The sequence below is a fragment of the Heloderma suspectum genome, chromosome 12 (genome assembly GCF_057233095.1).
Source record: "Heloderma suspectum isolate Gila_16-S chromosome 12, 16-S_ref, whole genome shotgun sequence".
Classification (NCBI taxonomy): domain Eukaryota; kingdom Metazoa; phylum Chordata; class Lepidosauria; order Squamata; family Helodermatidae; genus Heloderma; species Heloderma suspectum.
The window spans coordinates 8,060,276-8,085,364 of record NC_139469.1 but is presented as its reverse complement, the minus strand read 5'-3'; the positions used below and the strand labels follow the sequence as shown (position 1 = coordinate 8,085,364).

The 25,089-nt window shown below is 44.0% G+C and overlaps 1 protein-coding gene across 9 annotated transcripts in view; it reads left to right on the top strand.

Annotated features, from left to right (window-relative positions):
• Positions 1 to 8,193: 8,193 nt before the first annotated feature.
• Positions 8,194 to 25,089, top strand: part of TTYH3 (tweety family member 3) — a 147,959-nt gene continuing 131,063 nt past the window's right edge. For 2 of the 9 annotated variants that reach the window (XM_084818262.1, XM_084818259.1), the window contains exons 1-2: positions 8,612 to 8,702; positions 23,565 to 23,636. Coding sequence is in view for 6 of the 9 variants with exons in the window: in XM_084818258.1 (XP_084674384.1) it covers positions 8,577 to 8,702 (126 nt within the window). In the remaining 3 variants the exon portion in view is untranslated. Of the gene's footprint in view, positions 8,703 to 23,564; positions 23,637 to 25,089 lie in introns of all 9 variants that reach the window. The other 7 variants (XM_084818258.1, XM_084818256.1, XM_084818257.1 and 4 more) reach the window with 5 other exon arrangements.

The window sequence follows — 25,089 nt, the reverse complement described above, 5'->3', positions numbered from 1 at the left end:
GTTCATTTGGCAGACTGCGTCTGTGTGCGTAGTGGCTCAGCGCATGGATTTGGCTGTTTTCTCTATCTCCCCCCGCCCCCGCAACTCCCATGCACAAAGATGGCATAGAGACAAACCTCTGGAGCTTTGAGTCGGGCAGTTCAGAAAGGACTGCCTCAGTCAACATGTGTTCTCAAATCAGCACCTATGGTTAGGAATGCAAGAAAGCTGCCTTATCAGTTGTCAAAACTTTTGCCCATCTCGCTCAGTATTGTTTACAAAACTTACACTAATTAACAGCAGCTCTCCAAAATTATAGACAGGAGCCTTTCCCAGCCCTACCTGGAGATGCTAGGAATTGAACCTGGGAACTTTGGGCATGTCAGAAGGCCTTGGGGGTGAGCTAATACAGATCCGCTACTGGATTGATATGCAAGGCTATTTTTACAGTGGCGTTCTTTTCTAATAATGTTCATAGACTCCGGAGATTATGTTGCTATGTTTTGAAGCAGTTTTTAATGGTTTTAATCTTTTGCAAACCGCCTTGAGGATCCCTCAGGACTGAACATGCAGGGTCTTAAATATTTTAATAGCTTGCCACAGGGAGCTATTTAGAGTAGCATCTTCATGGCTCTGCTCATGTACACTGGCAATCATTCTTAAATTATACATAGGTGTTTCATCGATTCTTCCCAGCAGGATAACTATCAGTTAAAACAACTTTCTGAATAGTGACAGGTGAATCTGAACTTTATCAGGAAGAGATTTTTATCCTCCTCCAAAATAATTATTTCATGTGGCTCCATGATACTGATACAGCTTATAGTGAAGAATTCAGAAGCCTAGAAACACGGCAGACACTGAGTTGGACTGAGACCAGAAAGCCCCCAAGTTTACATCCTCATATCGTTGTGAGGCCAGTGTGGTGTATTCCTTTTTATTTATTTGTTTGTTACATTTATATACCACTTTCTTTCCTCCAAAGAACCCACGGCAGCTTACATGATCCTCCCCCCTTTATCTGCACAACGCTGTGACGTGGGTTAGGCTTAGACTGGCCCAAAGTCACTCAGACTGCAGTTCTATGGCCGCTAGCCAGTGGCTAGATGGCCATAGGATTTTTTGGTTTTGGGGAACTGACCTCAGAGCCAGCACTCCAAGGCTGGTTCCCAGAAAACTGCCTCCCCTCCCCCGCCGCCTCGTAGGTGGTGCAGTTTGTCCCTGGCTCTGCGCTTGGAAGAGCAGCACGGAGCAGGGGAAAAGGGGGCGTTCCCAGGGGCAGGGATGACAGAAGCATTGGTATGACACTTCCTATGTGCTGTCTGGCCTCCCCACCCCCACCCCGTGTTGCTCTGGCTAGACAGCCAAAATCGGCCGTCCAGCCGCAAATGCAGGGCGGCCTGAGCACGGAGGAGAAGATACCCTCCGCGCTCTGCCTGCCCTGCATTGGATAGTCGGTCACCTCTGAGTTCAGAGGAGACTGACTATCCTCATAAGATTGCGCCCTCGGTGAGCTTTATGGCTGAGTGGGGATTAGAGTCTGGGCCTCCTGAGTCCCAGTCCAACACTCTTAACCACTACTCCACCCAGTAGCGAATAGAGTGTTGGACTTTGACCGGGGAGACTTGGGTTCAAAGTCCCATTCAGCCACAAGGCTGACTGGGTGACTTTGAGCCAATCACTCTCTGTCTCAGCTTAACATGGTTGTGAGAATAAAAGTAGAAAGAAGGGAGAGATGTATGCTGCCCTCAGCTCCTTGGAGGAGGAGGAACTTAAAAAGGATAATGCACCTGCTCACTAGGTCCTCCTTCCCCAACGTGGCACCCTCCAGATGGGTTGGTCTACAACTCCCACCATCCCCAGCCAACATAGGAGTTGATGGTGGGAGTTGGAGGGCAGCAGGTTTGGGAAAACTGGTTTACAGTGATCTCTCCTAACAGGAACCAACCATACCCACTCAGGAAAGCGTAGAGCATGTAACACTATAAAATGTACTAGCCTATCAAAGGTTTTATTGGCCAGCTTGCCAAAATATACCTTTATTAGTCCTTGCTGATATACTGTTCGCTTGAAAGGAAAAAAGAGAAACAGTTTTTATAAAGCTTACCTACTTGATCACTTGGAAGCAATGCTTACTTGCCATAGTTAACCAGGCAACCATTGCCATTTACCATCCAGGTAAAGGTGGCATTACATTCTCTGTACACTGATAAGCATATGTATAAGACAAAATATATCTTGCATGTTGTCTGAAACAGAAAAAAAAATCTGTTGAGAAGATGCTCCACAGCCATTAAAATAGCAGCAACACATTTATTGGGACAAAAAACACACAGTGTACACAAGAATTGTTAGAGATCAAGGGTTGTGAAAAGTCCCTCACTTTTGATGGTATATAGTTTTAAAAATGGAGAATTCCACATCCATACACAACGCTTGATTGCCTGCCTTTTTGAAACTGCTTTAATTAGATAAGTTTTCCCATTTTAGTATGTAGAACAGTTGATGACCGGCCATTTAATCTTGACTAATCTCATTGTGCTGACTTTGTTACTATTTTTTTCTTGGGAAACATTACTTTAAATGTAGCTAAAACGGGTTTTTCCCTCTAATGCACTGGTGATAATTAACACAGGGCTATTGCTTAAAGACAAAGAGATGTGGTCCATAAGTTAAGCAGGAAAACATGTGATCTACTTTCTAATTAAAATGGGATCCACACTTTGGACAAGTTAGAGAATTTTTATGATATACAGCAAGATGTAATTTTCATCTGGCACATTCTTCCCTAATGCAAAACATTTCCATGAAGGTCCCCCCTCTCCCTGCCCATACACAGACGCCTTTGCATGAGGCCCAGCAGTAAATTTGGGATTTTTTAAAACAATGACTACTTGTTATCATGTTCTGTTTCTTTACGCCATCTTGAAGCTAATCAGAACAAACTTATTTCTAGTCCTAAGAGGATATATTTTCCTTCCATTCAGAAACAAAGGTTAATTTCACACAGCCAGGATTGGCTCTGGATTATTCCAACATGGGGCTGGCCTAGAGCCAATTTTATGCTATATATGTATTCAGTTACTCCATGGTAAGCATGTGACCAAGGCTTAATTTAAGCCAGGGTACCCATAGCTTTGTTCCAAAGCCCAGGGCCTGTTTTCAATGCCAAGCAGGACTCAGTCCTGGGAATGAATTAATATGAAAAGTGTGTGTGCGCCTATGTAGAATGGTAAAACAGAATTAGGTCCCGCATCACTAGGATTAGAAGAAAAACATTCCAGGTCAGAAGGCATGAGTTTGGGGTTAGATTTATACTTGGCACTTTCACAGTTTAGAAAATCACTGCATGTGACAAAATGGCATAAGAACATAAGTGCCCTAGCTGGATCAGACTAAAGGTCCACCTAGTCCAGCAATCCGTTTCCCAGAGTAGCCAAGCAGATGTTCAAAGGAAGCGCACGAAAGCAGGACTTGAAGACTCTGGACCAGTTTGCATGATCAAATTAAATAAGCCATGGTGGGTTGCAGCATGTGCTGGCTGCCATGGCTTGTCGTGATAAACGAACCCAGGCAGGGTGGCTTGTCTCTGTGGTTAACAAGCCACCTCAGAACCCAATTACAGCCCATTGGTTCTGGGTGGCTTGTTACTCACAGCAATAAGCCACCCTGTCCAGGTTTGTAGGTCACGATAAGCAGTGGCAACCACCCGCCACGGCTTGAATATTCACAATGGCAGTCGGCACGCGGTGCAACCCGCCATGGTTTATTTAAGCCATGGTGGGTGCTGGCAATCATGCAAACCAGCCCAGAGTCTTTAAGTCCTGCTTTTGTGGGCTTCCTGGAAGCATCTGCTTGGCTACTCTGGGTGCTGGATGGGGTGGACCTTTGGTCTGATCCAGCTAGGGCACTTGAATAAGCCACAATGGGTGCCACTGATTGTGTGAACCAGGTCAATAGCTCTCTCTTGGTGATTCCCCTAGCAACGGGATTCCATGGCATGCTCCCTCTAATATAGGCATCATGACTAATAGCCACTGATGGTTTCCTCCACGAAACTGTTTATTCCCCCTTCAAAGCCATTGAAACTAGTGGCCATTGCCACATCTTGCAGGAATGAATTCCATACCTTAATTATATGTTGTGTGAAGAGGCCCTTTCTCTTGTCTACCTATCCATTTCATTACATGACCACAAGTTCTAGTATTTGAGAAAGAGAAAAAGTTCATTCTATCCACTTTCTTACCACCATATGAAGTTTTATAACCCTTTATTATATCTCCCTTTAGTAAGCTCTTATTACTTTTTCCTAACTAAAATTGTTGGATGGACGTTTAGCATATTTGCTTGGGATTTTGAAGTGATCCCTCATCCTCATTCTTCATGTTATTTATCTGAAGCATTTTTACACTGCTCTTCAGCTGAAAAAGGCTCACAGAGCAGCTTACAAGGATCAATAATAAGCCAGTCCCTGCCCTCAGGCTTATAGTCTAAAAGACATGACACAAAAGGAAAAGGGATTGGAGGGAGGAGGAAAAAAGCAAATTCAGGCACAAGTTCTTAGGACACTTGCAGACACAGGAGTCCTCCTAGCACTAGCAGTAGTCAGAAGGCATGGGGCAGTTATTTCATTAAACCTTTAATAGATTTTTCATGGTAATAAAGAAGATAGACGAAGTGGTGGGAAGGAGGATGACACGTGGATGATACAAAAATATCTGCTCCATCAGCCTGGGTGTTGCTTGATTTAAATATATACAGTCATAGAGTTGGAAGGGACCATTTAGGCCATCAAGTCCGATCCTCTGATCTGTACAGGAATCCAGTTTAGAGCATTCCAGACATGGCTGTCCAGTCTCCGCTTGAATACCTCCAATAACAGAGAGCCCACCACCTCTCTGCACTGCAGAGAGGTTCCATTGTCTGAGTGCTCTGACCATTAAGATGTTTTTTCTGATGTTCAACCAAAATCTGCCTTCCTGTAACTTACACCTGTTATTTTGCAAAGTGGAACTATCAATTCCCGTGAATTTGAAATTATAGTTCTATTGATACAACCTAAAATCACATTTGCCTTTTTTGCAACCACATCATGCAGCTGACTCATATTCAGCTTGTGATCAACTACAACTCCCAAGATATAGGAAAGGAAAGCCTGTTTAGAGTTTTAAGTTTGTCCAGCCTGTATATTCTGCTGTCGATAGATTTTTTTCCTAAGATGTACACCAGCCTCTCCAAATATGCATGGCCAGTAGTCAGAGATGTTGGGAGTCCAAAATATCCAGGAGGCGCGAGGCTGGTGTGCAGAAATGCACACGCAAATATGCTCAGCAACTTGCCTAATTAGCCTGTGTTTTACAGGTTCAAAAGCAGCCTGTGGAAATGGTTTGTGAAATGCCTGAACTTGGGGTAAGCGGATTGCTTGCTTGATGCTAGCAGTTCTGAGGCTTCAGGAATGGCAGGATTTGCTGGTATCAAACTTCAAAGCCAGTTGCTAATGATGAGCCTAATACATTGGGTTGTTACCCAATTAAAGCACTTTTCGTTGATTAACTGTGCTGATGTAACTCATTAATTACTTAAATATGCTCTACTCTCTGAAGGTAAAGTTGCCTTCCCTGATGTAACCTGGAAAAGTTAGCTGTGTTCACCTTACTTTTTAAAGACATTAGTGTAATGTATAGCAGGGGTATCCACATTTTGCCAATGTAAGCCTCCCAAAGTCAAGAGAACTATTAACACTGTCCAAGAGTAATGTAGAAAACCACTTTCCTTAGGATACACTCTGCAGGAAACTGCAGCCACTCACAAGTTCCTGCCCTGGGTATCCATATCACAAATATTTGGGGGGGATAAGTTTAGAGTGTGCAAGAGATATACAGTAAAACACAACACAACACCATATTGCTGCAAACATCCTTTCTGGATATGCAAACTCACCACCTCTAAGCTTTTGTCTATCATGCTGGTGGAAGAAGCTTCCTGAAAGGCTTTTGTTGGCTTGCACTGGGCAAGTGGGGACAGAAAGGGAACAGTATAAATGTAACCCAAAATGTTGGGTGGAAACTGAAAGGGAACAGTATAAATGTAACCAGGGCAGTGTTGTGGTAGCATCAGTGTGCCAAGCTGGTGCACTGACAGTGGCAGTTATGTCAGCAGTGAAGGCCCAGCAGTGTGCATGTATGGTTAAGTGATCTTGTTTTATAAAGCAAGTGGCATAGGCAGGACAGATGCCAAGTTAGTAGTTTGGTACGAAGAATAGTCACATTGTTGAGCCAAAGCAGCCTGCTGCCTGTGTGGCTACAGTAATGCCAAAGCAGCAATGTGCATGTGAAGCGTGCATGGCAAAATGATGTCCGATTTGCTTTAATTAAGTGAATGGTGTGAGCAGCACAGATGTTGGCTTAATAGGCTTGTATCTGAAGAGCGCTGTAGCAGCAGTGGCTGTTGTGCCAGTGGTGTGGCCACATCAGTACCAAGGCACTGTGTGTCTTAAAAAGCAATTTGGTAGCATCTGAGGGCCAAAGCAGCATATAAGTGGCAGCTGCCACATCAGCCAGTGTAGCAACAGTGATGCCAAAGCAGCTTGTGTGACGTGTTTCTGTGGTAAAACAACATAATTTGTTTTAAGGAAGTGATGTGGGGCAGCAGAGATGCTGATCTAATAGACCGGCATCGGGACAGTACTGTGGTGGCATCAGTGCGCAAAAGAGATGAGTAAGCAGCAACAGCTGTTTAGTGGTGTGGCGACAGTGGTGCCAGGGCAGTCAATATAGTCAAACAGTGTTATTTGTTTTAAGCGCCGAGGTGGTGTGTCGGTGTGAGAAAGCAATGTGTAAGCAGCGGCTGCCATGTCATCCAGTATGGTGCGAGTGGCGCCCTGCCAACGTTCGTGTGGAGCACGTGTGGGAAATCAACATCCGATTTGTTCCCAAACAAGCGACACGGAGCAACACTGATGCCAACCCGATAAGACTGGTATCAGCACAGTGCAGCAGTGGCATCGGTGCGCCGCAGCCACGCGCTGGCGTTGGCTGTCTCAGTGCTTTGGCAACATCGGTGTGCCAAAATACCACGCGTCTGGTGAAGTGATACAATTTGGCGGCATCATTGTGCCCAAAGCAGCGGCTGCTGTGTCAGCCAGTGCGGCAACAGGGGCGCCAAGGCAGGATGCACGCCGAGCGTTTGTGGTTGGAAACCCATGTCAAGATGTGTGTTTAAAACCCTGCGTCAAGATTTGTGCTCGTAAAGGGGCTGGTGTGTGGGCCACACAGATGCCAAGCTTACCCACGGCTAACAGGGTGGCCTGGGCATGTGTGCCACAGCCGTGGTGCCAAGCGTGTGTGTCTGTGTGTGTGTGTGAGGCCTTTTCGTGCGAGTGTATGTGGCAATGATGTAGTTTTGCTCTCCCCCAGAGCCGAGGCCTGCTCCAGGAGGCTGCTGCTCGCCCTCGCCCTCAGTGGGGCTGGCTGAGCCCCCCCGCTTCCCTCGCCCTCAGTGGGGCTGGCTGAGCCCCCCCGCTTCCCTCGCCCTCAGTGGGGGCTGGCTGAGCCCCCCCGCTTCCCTCGCCCTCAGTGGGGGCTGGCTGAGCCCCCCGTCCCTCGCCCTCAGTGGGGGCTGGCTGAGCCCCCCGCTTCCCTCGCCCTCAGTGGGGGCTGGCTGAGCCCCCCCCCGCTTCCCTCGCCCTCAGTGGGGGCTGGCTGAGCCCCCCCGCTTCCCTCGCCCTCAGTGGGGGCTGGCTGAGCCCCCCGTCCCTCGCCCTCAGTGGGGGCTGGCTGAGCCCCCCGTCCCTCGCCCTCAGTGGGGGCTGGCTGAGCCCCCCCCCGCTTCCCTCGCCCTCAGTGGGGGCTGGCTGAGCCCCCCCCCCGCTTCCCTCGCCCTCAGTGGGGGCTGGCTGAGCCCCCCCCCTTTCCCTCGCCCTCAGTGGGGGCTGGCTGAGCCCCCCGCTTCCCTCGCCCTCAGTGGGGGCTGGCTGAACCCCCCCCCTTTCCCTCGCCCTCAGTGGGGCTGGCTGAGCCCCCCCCTTCCCTCGCCCTCAGTGGGGCTGGCTGAGCCCCTCCCCTCACAGCCCGCCCCCCGCCGCTCTTCCCCCCTCCGGCCCGTCCCTTTTCTCACCCCACAACGGGCACCGGCGAGCGGCTCGGGCGGCGCCAAAAGGGAGCCGGGTGGGCGGCGCCAGCCGAGGAGGCGGAGAGGCGAGGCGAGGCTCTCGGCGAACAAAGAGCAGCAGGAGCCGGCGCTGAGGGGGCGGCTGAGCTGCTTGGGTCGGGGGCCGGGGCCATGTGGGGCCGGGGGCCGCCGCCGCCGCCGCCGCGGAGCTGCCGCCAAGGGCGCCGGGCCTCTGTCGCCTGAATCGCCCCGTGAGGCGAAGCAGGAAGGCCGGGCGGAGCGGAGCGGAGCTGAGGCGGCGCTACCCGTTTCCCCCTCATGGCAACGGCGGGACGAGGCTGCGGGTGAAGGCGGCGGCGGCGGCGGCGGCGGCGGGCCGTCTCTGAGGGGAGCGAGCGGAGCGGAGCGGAGCGCAGCGCGGGCCGCGGGCGGGCGGGCGGGGCGGGGCGGGGAGAGGGAGCGCGGGGCTCTCTCCCCTCGGGCCGGGCATGGCGGCGGGCGTGAGCTACTCGCCCCCCTGGTGGGTGAGCCTCTTGCACCGCCTGCCCCATTTCAGCCTGCGCTGGGAGGCCGTCGGCGACGACTTCCGACCCGAGGACTCCGAATACCAGCAGGTGAGGAGGACGGAGGGCGCGGCGCGAGGAGGCGGGCGGCGCGGGTGGGTTCCTCGCGCTGTTGCCGAGTTATTCTCCCCCCACCCCTCCCCAATTGCCCTGGTGCCCACGTTCCCCTCCACCCCTATTCCCGCTTCCTCTGACCCCCTAATTTTCCCTCCACCGACCCCCTAATTTCCCCTCTCCCTCTATTCCCACTTCTTCTGATGCCCACTTTCCCCTCCACCGACCCCCCACGTTCCCCTCCACCCCTATTCCCGCTTCCTCTGACCCCCTAATTTTCCCTCCACCGACCCCCTAATTTCCCCTCTCCCTCTATTCCCACTTCTTCTGATGCCCACTTTCCCCTCCACCGACCCCCCACGTTCCCCTCCACCCCTATTCCCATTTCCTCTGACCCCCCAATTTTCCTTCCCCCCCTATTCCCAGTTGCCCTGATTCCCAATTACCCCTCCACCCATATTTCCAATTTCCCTGATTTCCAATTTCCCCTCTACCAACCCTCCAATTTCCCCTCTACCCCATCCCCAATTTCCCTGTTTCCCAATTCTCTCCCCTGCCCCCAAATTTCCTCCTATCCCAATTTTTCCTGATTCCACCCTATCTAGTCACAATCTGATTTTCTTATAGTGGAGTTCTGGAACTCCTGTTTGGGTTTTTTAATTGAGCCTCTCCTTACCCCCCATTCTATCCATATCCCTCCCCCATTTCTCTCATTCATTCTCCTTCATCACTTCCTGACTTAACCCCATTCCACCCCATCTCCCACACACCTGAAGTCTTAATTTCTTTTTTACTCCCCTCATCCCCAATTTTAATATTTGGGGTTCACTCTGAGGGGGAGTTTGGGAACGGTCTGCTTGTATTTATCCTCATACAACCTCACACCTTCTCACCTCTTCTCCCCTCCTTACCTACGCAGTCAAGCTCCCTTCCTAAGAGGAATTCAAGCAGTTTAGTATTACATCTGTTATATTTTGTATTGGTCTTCCTCACTCAGTCCAGGAACACCTCACTTTTTTTCTTATCGGACACACTTGCTACACATGCAGTCCCCCCCCCCTCTTTTCCTCATAGTGGGCTCACCTCTATTCATGCTTCTTTTCCTCCTCCCCACATGAATTCCAGTGTTTCCCCTGCATATGTCCCTTGTTAGTATTTGATGAGGGGAAAGGTAGAGGGGCTTAATGAAACCCACAACGTGCCCTCTCCCCAGCCTTCTAAAATCATGAGCTGAGGGGGCTGTCAGAAAAGGTAAGGTGACTATGTCCCATCTCATTCCCTATAATTCAAACACACACACACACACACACACACAATATGCAGTCTTGCTTTCTAACAGGAGTTTTAGCATAACCTCTTTAATCTTCTTTTTCCCACCCCCTATCACTCTCCCCTTTTTCTTTCCTACAAATGCTTCAGGCTGAGGAGACATCTTCCTGATCTGTATCTTTCTACATTTATATCAAACTTCTCCATTCACCAGCCTATGCTTGTTTTGTTTCCACATTTCAGGTTTCCTACCCCACTTCCTCCTTTGAGTCTAGTTAATATTTTTAGCAAAAGCAAGATTTTTTTTCCTAGAACAGCCCTTCCCCAACCTGGTGCCATCCAGATGTTTTATATTTCAACTCCCATCAGCCTGAGCCAGCTGGGAGTTGTGGTCCGAAACATTTGGAGGATGCTAGGTTGGGGAAGGCTGTCCTAGACTGTACTATTTGAAGCTCTGAATGGTTATTTATTTACGTGTTCGAATGGTCCCCAGTGCACCCAAATGTAGAAAACAAGCAAATTCAGAAGGAAGCCAGGCTGGACTTTTATCCTTGACATGCTTGTGTTCTACATGCAGTGAGGTCTGTTTATGAACAGTATTCCAGCAGAGGGCTTCCCTGTTATGATGTGAACTGGTGCAGCCTAGGGATAGCTTTAGAGCTTGATTCAGCTGAAAATAAAAACTGAGCTTTAGAGGTTTAGGAACAGTCCCTTCATTTAGCATCTACATGTTGCCCTCATTCATTCTTGTTTTCCCCACATGTGCAAACCTTGAAGCTTTCAATTCTCTATCCTCCTTTTCTTATAAGAATTCCTCTGCTCTCCTCCCTTCTTACACCCCACTCACATTAAAAATAACTGCTACCCAAAACAATACGGGAACTTGGAATAGGCCCTGTTCTATTTGTCTCAAAGGATTTGCGGCTGTGGAAAGTGCTCTCCTCCTTCTCACAAATGTCTTTCATTATGGAAGTTCCTGTTGAAAAAGTGGGGGAGGCTGAAGGAGTGTCACCTCATATTAAGGGTGACTGCAGAAGACCTCTCCCTCTCAATCTGCTTCCCCCCCCCTCGGGGTGGAGGTTGGGGGTTAATTTACAGCAAATCATCAGTATTCCATCTTTGCATACTTAGGTATGTGGAGGTGGCAGAGGAGGAATTCAGGCTTCAGGGATGAGGGGTTGGATTTGAATTCCCCCTGCCCCCTTTCAGGTTCAATATGAGTCCATATTGCACTGGGTTCTTCTTTCTTTTTGTTCATTCATTCGATATTTTAGGCTGGAATGGCTCATGTCTTTGAATCCTAGACAGTTGGGAAAAACTGTGGTAGTTTTTTCACTTTGCCTTTGATTTCTCCCCCCGCCCTCATCATGTAGTTTTGTTTTTGGCCAAAGTATTGGTGTCAGCCTTTCATAGTAATTACTTTCTGAATGTGTATGTGGGGGAACACAAGAGGTTTCATACCAAGTCAAGACAAAGGTGCATCTGTACCCCATCCAGCAATCCTGCAATTATTTGGTCTTCGACTGAAAGGTCTGTTGTCACTCTTAAGAGTAGCTAGCTGTATCCTGCTGTTATTAAAACAAGTGGCATAATATCTCTTTGATGCTGAATTTACAAGGAGTCCATTTTTTCCACAACTTAACCTGAAATCTTTGCTGATGGTTTGACTAGCCATCTAATTGAAATGCCCGTGGACAGCATTTACCTTTGTAGTTTTCTTCCTGGCTGTCATTTTTGGAGTGGAGTTGGTGTGAGTGCTGTCTTGTTTTGCTGTGATCTTTAGCTTGGAAAATACGATTTTGCATCTCTTGGTGTACTTGGTTACATTGGCTGCAGTAGTAATAAGCCTGGAAATGGTAGTGTATCTGTGCCTCTCTTGAACTTTCTTTCATACACAGAGGCATTGTTTGAAAGCTGATCATTTACAAAATTGATCTGAAAATGAAGTGTGCCTTCACCCTTATCTGCCTGCCTGCCCTTCATGATCAGCATCAAAGCCCTTTTCACTTGCCAACCTTTAGGTGCAGTTAGGTGGACAAGGACATGAGAGAGGGCCTTTTCTGCAATGGCATCATACCACTGGAATGGGTTGCCATTGGGGTTCTGTCAGACCCCATCATTGCAGGCTTTTATGAAGGCCCTGAAGACTGGCTTGTTTACTCTGGCTTTCCCTTGACTATGTTTTACAGGATTGTTCTGGTTTGTAGCTGCAATTGCACTGTAGAATTTTAGTACTATCTAGGTATTGCTGGTATTGTTTTTATGAATTTTGTTTTATTTCTGTATTTGTTTTTATTATATGGGATTTATTGCTGTAAGCCATCTTGGCAGGGCTCCTGCACTGATAGGCAGCTTATAAATATTTTAAAGACAAAATAAATACAGTAATTAAGAACTCCCCTTCTTTCTCAGATCAAACGTATTTTTTGCCTGTGCAGTGTGGCTTTCATTTCTTTTAAGGGTATACGTGTTCTGTTTTGTGTTGAAATAAAGGCATGTGGGGTAAAATTCTCTTTACACTAAAGCTCCCAGTTTTGTATTCTGTCCTGTTTGTTACACAAAAAGAACTGGCTTCTTGGAGGAATATATTTGATAGCCTAATAATTGGTCTTGATTATCTTATGAGACTTATTTTTCTAGGCTGTTTTAATATGCACCTAGGTACAGGCTCCTTAGCTGCAGGAGCCTTTGAAAGACCTGGATGTAAAGAATCTGTCAAGAAGATTACTTTAAAGATGTTGCGTATGCAAAGTACTGAATAAGCTGCAGTGTCATTTCAGTATTGGTGTATGAAGAAATAATTTATTTGCATCTTTGATTGCAAATGAAAGCTCGGATTTCTGCCCATTCTTTTCTTAGTACCTTGTATCCTTGACTTTGTACTGTTGAAGTAATTGTGATTGACAGCAGCATAGGAGTAAGGGTAATGAGAGGATAAATAAAGGTAGGGAGGGATAGGAGAATGTGCTTGTAATGGTGTGATAAGTATTGAGATGCTGTACCTGGGTAGTGACAGACCTTCACAACTTGTCTGTGCTAAACATTTGTAATAGGATTTATATTACACAGAGAGATTTCAGTTGTTGAGATGGCCTTCTGAGAAATCTGAGGTCAGTTTCTCAGATACAGTGCATTGACTGAGAGAAGCATTTGCCTCTAAGTTATTTACATTCTTTGTAAACCCACCTCCTCAATGCACTTAGATGCCATTTTCTGTTTTGTATATACCTCTATTTGTTCCTGTTCTGTCTCCTGCCATACACTGTGGGCCAGACAATAGCAGACCACCTTAAAAAAAACAGCCAATTGACAATATAGGAACACTGAGAAAATATCTCTGAATAGAATAGTTAATAATATCTGATTTCTACTCAATCTGTGATTGTGACCAAATACTGGTGAGTTTAAAGTACATTAAAGGCTTATTAAGTTGCACAGGCTTTTGAAATGAGAGGAAAATTTAATATGGTGATAGTGGTGTTCTAAAATTTAAAGGTTAGCTAGAATTGCATTCAGCGTTACGATTGTTGTAGTGTTTTGTTTTTCCCTTAGTAAATGAGCAAATTTTATCTCCAGGGAAGTACAGTATAGACATGAAATTTCTCACGAAATTAAGGCATAGATGTTCTCCATTCCAAAATATATCCATTAACATTTCTAGTCTTGTCCTTGTTGGGATGGGTGAAGAGGGTGGGGTGGAGGAGGAAAGGGAATTGCTTATGCAATCGTTAGTTACTGAATGAGTTTGGATGTAGTCTTTTCTTTTTAATAGTTAATACTAGCTGGGTTGTCATCAGTATCTGTGTACAGTGATCAGTATAATTGGTAAGCTGTAGTGGAAAGCAACAGATGAAGGATGTCCCTTGAAACCTATGCACAGCATGTGGAGTTTTATATTGTACTCATTCTGCTGCTTTGAAATAAAAATCCTTCTTGTGTTTTGAGGAAATCCTGGAACATTGTTCTGAGTGTATGTATGTACACACTGAACTGTGTTCTATTCCTCCTCTCTCCAGAGAGACCACATACAAGGCTTTATTTGCCTGGAGGCTGGAGCCTCTTATGCATTAAGCATCTAGGCTTTCTGCCGTTGATACATGATGTGATCTTCATTGCAAAAATGATTTTGGAAACTAATGAGTTAGTGACTCTTGGCCAACCTTTCCTATTGTGATAAGAAATCCTCATTTCCTTGCTCTGTTTGGTCTAAGCTATGTGAAGGTTTTACATGTCAACATCAGAACTGCCCTTGATTCTTTTCTTTGTTTACAGAATTCTTCCTTCCCCTGCTTAACTTCTTAGGGCTTATTCCTTAGCCCTCCTTAAGCCCAGTATGAATGTGTGAAAAAGCCGGTCAGTGTGTCAGAGTCAATATTCATGCATTATTGCCAGAGGATGTGATGTGGGATGTAAAATACTTTTGGTTTTTGTTGTTGTTATAAAGTGAGACTGTTGATTCCAGGTATCAAAGCTACCTTAGTATCCCTGCTAGCACAAATTAGTATGGCTAATATCTTGAACCCATTGTATCTTGAACAATGATACAATGGTTGTATCTTGAACCCATATGTCTACAGAGTCTTTCTTTGGATTTTCATCTTCCTTGGAACATATGCACATACACATGCAGCTTTCACTTTTTAGTACAGGTTGTCCGACCTCCAACTTCCATGTTTGCTTCCTTTCTTATGTCCATAATTGCTCGAGGGTTAAGAGAATGGGAAGCTGAAACATATGGAGCTTCCCTGAATCTCTCACTTTTTCCAGGAGTGTGTCTGGTCCTACTCTTCAGCTGCCTAGCTTGTTAAATGAAAGACTGATGTGCATACCTTCAAAGTACATTGCCCTTTTCTTTGGTTTCAGTCTTTGAGAACTATAGCTCAGCAGTAGAGTATATGTTTTTCATGCTTAAGGTCCCAGGTTTAATTTCCAAATCAACTAGCTAAAAAAGGCCTCTTGCAGGAGCACTGGGAAAGACCCTACTTGAAACCTTGGATAGCTGCTGCCAGTCAGAGTAGATAATGCTGGACCAGCAGTTTGTTCCAGCATATGGCCCCTTTATATGTTCATATCCTGTAGAGTGTTCTATCAGGCAAACCTTCCTTTTCCCTATCTCAGCCTTCTGTCCCATTCAGTATGAATCATTGTGGTACAGAAGCATTTCTCTTCAGACAGGAAAGTCCTTTCTTCCCCCCCTCCCCCCAGCTTTATCTGTGAGTCATACCGTAATGTTTTTTACTTAATAATGAATCATAAACCCAATGCTAAGGATAAGGAGCTGTGCAGAGCCAATGTTTCTGACAACATCGTGCCAATGCTGCTTTCAACTGCTTTGTTTCTTACCAACAAACTAAAGAAATAAAATCTGTAGAACACTGCAATGCTTACACTTTCAAATTAGCACCTGATTCAACATACCACTCTTTACATGCTGTAGTGGCACCCTTGACTGTTTATGTACAGGAAATAGAACCCCCCCCCCCCGGGTTTTAGTCCAGGTAAATTGATTTGCTGAGATCATAACTCATGGAAGCTTCCAACATACATGGTTAATTTATTTCCTAGTAGCTCTAGTCCAAGAAATTAAAACAAAAATAGTGTAGCAGTTGCTATTTGACTATCTTAGGAGTGATTGCTGTTTGACACCACATTTTTCTAGCAGCAGTAAAAGCACAATTCTTGGCAGGAGCTGTTTACATATTTCATTATAATTGTGTTTTTATCTTCAGTACAGTGCCCAGATATATGGTGTCTTATAAATCTATAAAGTTAATTAGGGGCCATGCATTTACTGCTTGCATTCTTGTCGGTGCAACTTAGTCTTTTTGTGTAAACAGATCCTTGTTTGTTGAGATTAGAGAGTATAATTTTTGTCCAGGCTTTGAGGTTGGATGGTCTCTGCACAGCTACCAAATTCTATTTCCTTTGCAGCTACATTTAGGACTAATTCAAAACAAAGTTTTTCAAATGTGTAGGATCAAAGTGCCTTATGGATTTATCTTTTATATTTACACTAGCTGGTAAGAAATAACTGTCATAGGAATAGTGACACACACAAAAACATTGGTAGCCCAAACAAGAAAAAAACAAAACAGCATCTTCCCACCGTTCTGAAGATTAAATGGCTAGTTCTTATGCTGTGGAAATTATTTTTTTTCTGTTTATGTAGCAGGTGGCAGTGTTTTTTATCTAGTGTTAGAAATCTAGATTGAAGAAGGGAGGTCTATAGTAGCCAGCCGTTCCTGTAAATTTTCTCTTCTGAACAATGGATTGGTTTCAGTGGGTCTACTCTAAGTATAAGTTTGGATCTAACCCATAGACTGGGTTTGGACAATCAGCAGGGGAAACAATGCAAGGTTAGTTGTTCCCCCTGCACGTGCTGGTTGTTTGACTGAGATTACCCTAATTACCTGTGCCATGTCGTGGGTTGCCGTGTTGTCCAAACCCAGTGCGCAGTGCGGGCCTAGGTCATTATCACCCACTCTGCGTGCCATGTTCAGATGACACGTCAACCCACGGCACGGGTATTTAGGATAATCCTGGTCCCGCGGCTGGCACACATAGGGGCAGGGGAAACAACTGATGCTGTGTTTCCCCTGCTGATCGTCCAAGCACACCCATTGTTTGATAAATGTGGAACTACCTCTGTATGAATTTTTTGTCTTTATTGTCTCTCTTTAACCAGGGAATTCATCTTTTCTGTACTGAGCAAATATAATGAAGTTACTTTGTAGGGTTTTTTTTAAAACTCAGAACACCTAGATTCAAGGGTTTGCTCAACTGGCTGGTCTTGGGCAAGTCTATCTACCCCAAACTGAGTTATGAGGAGAAACAAAATGAGACTTGTAAAGAATTCTGTATACAATGATCATAAAACTCTACTGATGCCTCACTTCTTCCTTGAAGTTCCTGCATTGAACACACTATTGCTGTCAGCTGTCTTAAGCACCATTTGACGGAAAGGTGGGATACAAATTTAACAAACAAATGCAATCAGGACATTGTTCTGTTTAACCAAGGACTGTCTTCTTTGACTGGCAGCATCTCAAAGGTTTTTCCTATCCCTACTGAGATCCTTTAACTGGATATTTTTGGGGACTGATCCTTTTTCATGCACAGTATATGCTCTGCCACTAAGCTATGGCTTGTCCCCTCAGTTTGGTGATACTGGGGTTTGAACTTGAAACCTTGTACATTCAAAGCTTGTGCTCTATTGCTGACCTCTGAATCCAAACTCTGCATCCAAACAAAGGTGCATTGTTTTTCTATGGCTGCTCTAGGAGCCTTGTGGACTAGTAGTGCAGGGCACACATTTTGGAAATATAATAACAAATTTGGTGATCTTGTTCACTAACTGACATGTCATTTCTTCAACTCTGGAGAAGTTAGATCTGTTTCAAGTGTGGGTACGTTACCTCTTCGCCTCTGATTTTGCATATTGCATTGAGGCCATAGCTTGCAAATTTGAACAGACTTTTCAGTACCCTCGACAGTTCCCAATACTTTTTTTAAAAAGACATCACAGGGTGCAGTGAGCCAAGTCTCAGATGTGGAACATGGTTTGAAGCATGGTTTCAGCCCTGAAAAATGACTTTGAATGCCTCTGAATATAGACAGTGGATTTTCCATGTCACTGATTAACCACAGCACCTACAATTAGGGGCAAATATTACATTCTAGAATATTTGGCTCCCATGAAGGCTTGAACGTTGGCACTTTTCTTCTTAAAAATATATCCACTAGGAAGCTATGAAAGTTTAAACAAGTGTTTAAGACTAATAATAAATATATATCTTGCTGGAGCTGAGACTTGTCCTTGTATCATGTGGAAATGGCTTTTAGGCTGAGTGTATAATGTTTTGGTACACGACAGTCCAAATAAGTTACCTTTTCCTTTTTAACTCTGGGAAATGCTCCACTAAAGCATCCCCATATCTTTGTGTTTTTAGGAGGTCTTCCCAAATGCCTTCACATTTTTACCTGTAACTATGAGGACTACAAAACATGTTTTAAAATGCTAAGATTGTCTTATGTCTGACAGTTGCCTGATTTTCATATTTTGCAGGCAGATTTCTGGGCAAAGAGATGTGAATGTTGCCAAACAAGTTTCCATCCTTTTTCTTCCATCTCTTCTCTCCTCCCCCACCCCACCACCATTATTAGATTTCCATTTTACTGGTGTTTCCCACTTGCTGTGCTTTTCTACCCTCCTGTCTCAAACTTTCCAGTGAGAACTAATGTTCTGCCTCTGTCAACAGATGAATGTGGTGGTACCTGATAAGAATTATTTCTTATTCTTGGAAAAGTGACAGCAGTGAGGCAGAACATATAGCCAGGAATGCATCCCTCCAAATTTATACATTACCCCAAAAAATCATTCCAAGTTCAGGTTTGTATCAGCATACACATCTTTCATGAGCATCTGGTGTGCAGATGTAAAGAAGGGAAGATTCAAGCGAGAGAGAGAGAGAGAGAGAACATTCACTTGCTTGAGTTAGCCTGCATTTCTCTGTGCTGGCATTCTCCTGAGAGCTGTTCAGTATTGGAAACTTGAGACTGTAGTTCAGGATGAAATTATTAGAAAACCAGTAGGTCTGAATACATCAGTCTTTAGCAAACAGTACACTGAATTGGCAAAAAGTACTTGCTTAGGGTGAGGTATACTCTGTGCCAGAAAACTGATATTCATCTATATCAATGTGGCAGACTAGAGAATTATCTATGTCTTACATGTTTTCTCCTTTACTATTTTGCTCTGTTTTTTCTGCAATTTCCTTGGTGCATATGGTTTATAGAATATATACGGGCAGAAGGCAGTCCACAGTCCACTGGTAGACCACTTAGCACCTGCTGGTTGCTGGGATTCTTGCAAATAATACTGTACTAAGTGGAGCTTGGGCTCATCTGCAAGGCACATCTTGTATACTTAAGCAAGAGTGCATATTGAATCACTTTAGACAGATTTGATATGTGTTGAGACTTGGTGTGTTTCCCATGTTGTGGTGTCATGTCATGAGTCTCCTGCCAATCTTTTTTGTTTATTTGTTTGATAACCAAATGTGGATGTACTTGTGCAACTAGGCCTAGGAAAGGCATGAATTTTGAAAGAAGAGAACAAATTCCAACGCCATAGAGATGCTTAACAATAATTTCCCTTCTTGTCTTAAAACACTGTTCTTTTCAACAGTAGAAACTAGCAATAAGGATCCAATCAGCGTTTCTCTAATTAAATTTCTTCTTTAATATATGTGCTAAGCTTTGTGCAAAGATTTGTTTGCTCCTTTTGCCATTGCTTGGGACTGTCTTCAAATCACTAGATCACCAAACTGCAGGTATATAGTACACTTCCCGGAATTTCTGTGGGCTTTGTATTGTATGTATTTGTGTTTGCAAAGAGCAAGATTTAATAATTGTACCTAAATGACTCATATCACCATTTTACATGGGTTATAACAGAAACCCATTTTACATGGGTTATAACAGAAACCACAGTATATGCCAGTTCCTATGTTTTGAGGAAGTACTGTGTTGTTTCTCACTGAAATGTTACAAATGGCTAGTAGAAGGAAATAACCTCAGCATTTATATGGTGTGCTAGAGCAGAAGTAGGCAATGCAGTCCTCTCCAGATGATCTGGACCACAATTTCCATAATCCCTGACCAATGCTCATGCTTGCTGGTGCTGATGGGATTCATAGTCCAAAACATCTGGAGAGCACCATATTGCCTACCTTTGTGCTATAGTGATAAAAGAAGTTCATGTATAAGCCAGGGTCCGAAGATCTGTGAAACTAGCTCCATGAGAGCTTCAGTAGCTCTGTATGCTGCATATTAAAACTGCTTTAGAAACGGAGGGAAGTTTTGCATTGATATGGTATTGGAGCCAGCTGTTTAAAACAGCATGGAGACAACTTCCACTAGACTTACATAAACCCCTTGTATGAGCCTTACCAGCTTTTGGGGCCCATGTACTTAGTATATAAGTAATCTTTACAACAGCCTTGTAGACCATCAACATTTCACTCATAATGTAGGGAAGGGGGCTGAGACGATAAAGAGAGGTTTGCCTTAGGCCACCTAATGTTTATAGCAGAGGTAAGATTTGAACGGGGGAGCTGCAGTTGCATATCGGAGCCCAGTGTTAGTATGATAATAGTGACGATCTCTTTTGAATATATTCTGGTATTGTCTGAGGGCGGCTTAGGCAGACATAGAGAAGATGAGGTGGTGTATAATTTGCACAGTAATATGTACCACCCCTTTCTGTTCCTACTTGATATGTGCAAAAAAATGAAAGTAAGAGCAGCATACGCATGTGTTCCCTTGATTTATTGTACTGTCTTTTGGAGGAAGACCTCCATAATATGGACTGGAAACCTTCTCTGACCAGGAAGTGGAATTTTCCAGGCACCTGTTTTTACTTTTCTTCCACATTTAAATGGGAAACATGCACGGCAGAAGATGACCCCCCCCCCCCACTAGCAATCAGATGATGATAATTGGAAACATCCACTTAATTTTCTTATCCTCTGGGGTGATGGTGGGGAACTAAAGAAACTTTTTCACAATTATATTTCTTATTGATTACCTCTGTAGATTATGGTTGTTATGCATTGGACAAACAGTATTTGAATATACTATTCGCCTTCCTGATTGCTAGTGAGTTGTGTGGCCATACGGGGATGTAACCACCACCTTCCAGGCAACACTAGTTGCTACCTTTAATCCATCTGAGTAGTCACTATACTTTGAATAGAGCTTCATGTAATAGATGAAGCTACCCAACTCAGCTATTAATGACTTCTTTTAACCTAGCATTCCATCCAGCATTAACCTCCAGGTTTGCTATTATAAAAACTGCCCTGTTCCTCATTACTTTTGTTACCTACCTAACAAGGGACTTATGTGTTCAGCTTAAGTCTGGAGACAAATCTGAGTAACTGCTGGATTTTGTTTTTTCAAAAATGGGGAATTGGCTATTGTGTTGTGTTTCTTTGTCCCAGCATCTCTAGGAATAACTTGAAACCTGCATAGCACCTAGGAGAGCCTAATCCAATTAAGTCTGCCACCTTTCTTACATTCCATTTTAAGAGTGTGAGCAATGCAAACCTTAGGGCTTTAATACCAACCCAGATTCACTGCCCATCCCCCTTTTGTGTAACATCCAGCCTGATGAGTTCCTGCGAACTTGAAAGCTTGCTCACAATTAGGACCAACCAAAATGAAACACAATGAAGATATTGCTCTACTGGGGAATGAAAAAACTGGATACTGCCAGAGAATGGCAGGGGCTGTAGTTCAGTGGTTGTGCACTTGCTTTCCATGCAGAACATCTTAAATAATAATAGATGCATGATTTTGACTTGAACAAGGGTTCTGGATAGAGGAGAGAGGTTTGAAGTATGAGCACTGAAGGCCAGAGAGAAGATTGCAATAGTCAAGGTGGGAGAGGACTGAAGTGTGAACCAGAGCTTTGCTAAGTGGGGTTGATATTTTTGATATGTTGTAGAGGGAGGAACAACATGAGTTGGCTGTAGTCCGAATACAGAGAGCACAGGAGGAGAAAGAATGAAAAATAAAGCCAAGACTTCTTGCCTGATCAGCAAGGGTGAATGGTGGCGTTGTCACTGGATACAAAGAATGTATGAGGCAAAAAGAGAAGTTCAGTCTTGGATGCAAGACAAGCAGTTAATTCGAAGCAGTCATACTAAGAAATGATGTTTTATCTTAAGATAGGGTAACTTCATAGCTACTTCCAAAGATAACTTCATAGCATCTTCCAAGATGTGAAGGGGAATCTATTTTATTCTTAGTGTTTCACTTAATTAAAACTTTAATAGCTAAGTAAGTGTTTACAAATAAGGGGCCCTGCAAAATGTTGCAGCGTGGAGCATTGTTCAGGATTCCAACTGTTCTATTTCATTCCCCCACCCCCTTGGTTTTCCATTACCTCCCCCATGCAACCATCAAATCATTCCATGCCCACTAAGCATGCTCAGTCCTCATTAGGCTGGTTTGGGGGAGTCTCCCCTGTTGCGTTCCCCCGCCCAGGATTATTTATGCTGCAAACTTTGGAGTCCCCCCACTTTGTGTGTGTAGGTGGCACCATTTTGGCTACATGAACAACAGCACTTACCTCTGAACATTTGAAATTGGGGAGTGGTGATAGTAACTGAAAATGGTTTATTTTATGTCATTCTTTTCTGAACGTTTAGAGTGGGTTTACCTTACTAAGAGAGAACCCCATAAAATCCAGACAAAACTTTAAATTACATCTGAACCCTAGCTGCAAAATGCCAGCCCAAATTTCAAAATCTTACGTAGCACGCCTGCATGATAACGTCTCCAAGAGGATGGAATTCACAATTGTGGATCAACCACTGAGAATACTCCTCTATTCCTTGTACAGACTTGATGAGTAGAGTTAAATCTGGGCAGTTCCAGTAGATTTTGAGGATTATGGTGGGGCATGCAAGATTAGTTTTTTTTCATCGTGCTGCACTGAAAATCTCTGAACCATTTACACTGGGAATGTAGGAGTAATAACTGTTCATGTAGTTGTGTAACACTCCATAAATATTACCTGTTTAATGAATAAATATAAATTAGGATTACTAATGGGAGACTATGAAAACTTATGGCACAATAAATTTTAGTTTTTAAGGTGCTACAAGGCTACTTGTTTTTTTTTTTTTCCAGATCTTATTGACTTATGTTTTTGTGTTTGAAGTTCAGACTTTCAGGATTTGTGTCTTTTCCCCTTAAGATGTTGTTTGGACTGACTTAGAATTCATATGAAGTTACTGTAAGAGTTCTCTATTTCATTCCAATAACTGTGTGTTTGTGTATGTGAGCCAGAAAGCGTTAGCTATGGTTTAATTGTGCTTGTTTGTAGAAGTAGAACAAGGTTGCAATGTGATTGCTGCTGCTGATCTTTTTCTTTCTGTCTCCAACCCCCCTTCAGTTCTCAGGAAGGGCTGAGAAAGCTGATGGAATTTATGAAATTCAGGCTTCGCTGTAGTGGAAATCTGTTTTCAATTTTTGCCTGGTCTTGAGAGATTCAAACTGAACTATAATTGTTAAGTTCTCGAGTGGAGTGGGGGGTGTGGAGCTGGGTATTGAATGTGAAAGTACAAAGTAAGCACTTTGCAGACTTCTATTTTGCTGCCTTGTATTCAAAGGAAGATTTATGACGGCATCAGAAGCCCTTTGTATTCAGTTGCCTGACTTGCAATGACATTTCTCTACTAAGTTCGATCCAGCTGTCACTTGCTGGAGGGACAGAACCTATATGACATATTGGATTGGAATGTGATGGAGAATGGCTTGACTTGTTTCTTCTAATATTCTTTTAAATGAAGAAATGGGAGAGAGATCAGCAATTGTTAATCAAGGTTTGGTATAAAACTCTATGGTTCAATGAATACCTGATAGAATTTGCTTACTATGTAGTCCAATAAAAACTGCTGAAATGTATAATTTCATTGATATAGAGCATTATGACACTTGAAAGTTATGTGATAAACCACTCTTGCTAAGATAGAGTGCATGAATTAAGGGGTTTGCCATTCTTCTGTGTTTTATTTCTAGACAGCCATGGGTTCATAAAGTGTTGTCTTCCCATTTGTGGAGCTACTAACAGAAATAATGGAATGATGGAAGGTATGTCTGGGGATGTAGTATTTACTTGTCTAAAACAATTTATACCCTGTCTTTATGCTATGTATTCTCCAAGTTGCCTTATAATCAAGAAAACTGTAAGATAAAATTCAGTTTTTCCCTAAAAACTATAAAACACTATGCAAGCTAAATTACAAAATTAAAATGGCAGCAATAGGCAACCAATTAGAGCAACAAAACAATTTGTTTGCTGATTGTTTCATATCTTAATACATTGGTTTCTGGGCAAATGATGCTAACTTCAACATACTCAGCAGTTGGTGCATAACTTCAGCACAAACCTTCATGAGTGTTGAAGCAACAACCTTATATAAATGTTCTGTTGAGATTGTTTTAAGTCGTCATAGACCTTAGTTTACTTATATTAGGAATAAGCCTAACGTGATGTTGAACCATAAGAAGTTTTGTTTCTCCGTGTTCACTGTGCATCCCTCCAGAGAATGCCTTGGAAACTGGCATATGCTCCCAGTGTGCCTCTGCTCTGCACTATGAAGAGTGCATTAGTAGTGTGCATGGTGTGCAAGAAGCATTCGACTGGGGTGTGAATAACAAGTTTGGACACTTCCTGTGGCTTGACTGTTTTTATTCATCCTGAAAAAGTTTAGTCTCTGTTGCCTGCCACACTCTCCGTTCCTGGGGACATTTGGGGGGAAGTGACAGATGCAATAAACTCTTGTTGACAAAAAGGAAGGATGGGGAGATGCCAGTCTATAAGACCTCTGTCATTTTCATGGAAAAATATTGTTCAGGGGAGTGCTTGCTTGCATCCATATGAGAGAACACTCTTAGTTTCCTAAATAGTTCTTCGTATTGTTTGGTCTGGGATTTGCTCTGTCCAGGGGCTTGCAATTTGGTATTAAAAAGTTCTGCAAACAAGTTCTCTTTGTCTTCTAAAAGAGCGCTCTCTTCCCAGCCACCTTCCAGTTGCTTCCGTGGTGCACAGAAGACTCTTGCTAGATCTTGGGTATTTTTCCATGCTCACAACTGACCCTTCTGTTGCCCTCTTCCAATATATTCTGTTAATTATGACTGCCTGTTAGTCTTAAGAGGAAGCGAGGAGAAAAAGTGCAGGATCTGAAATCTTGAACTGGTGATTTCTGGGTATTTTACTCACTACTAGCATTCTGAAGATGAAGTTCAAGATAAGAAACCCTCTTGCTAAAAGTGCTAGTGTGGGGTAGTGATTAAAGCAGGGTTGAGAAACTTGTGGCCTTTCAGTTGTTTTGGGCTACAAATCCCAACATCCCTTACCATTGTCTATGCTGTCTAGGGCTGATGTTAGGCCATAACAGCTGGAGGGCCACAAGTTGCCCACCCCTGGGTTAGAGCGTTGAACTAGAAATGGGAAGTCCTGAGTTCAAATCCCTACTTGGCCATTAAGCTTACTGGGTTACTTTGGACACCTCATTATCTTTCAGCCTAATTGCAGGGTTGT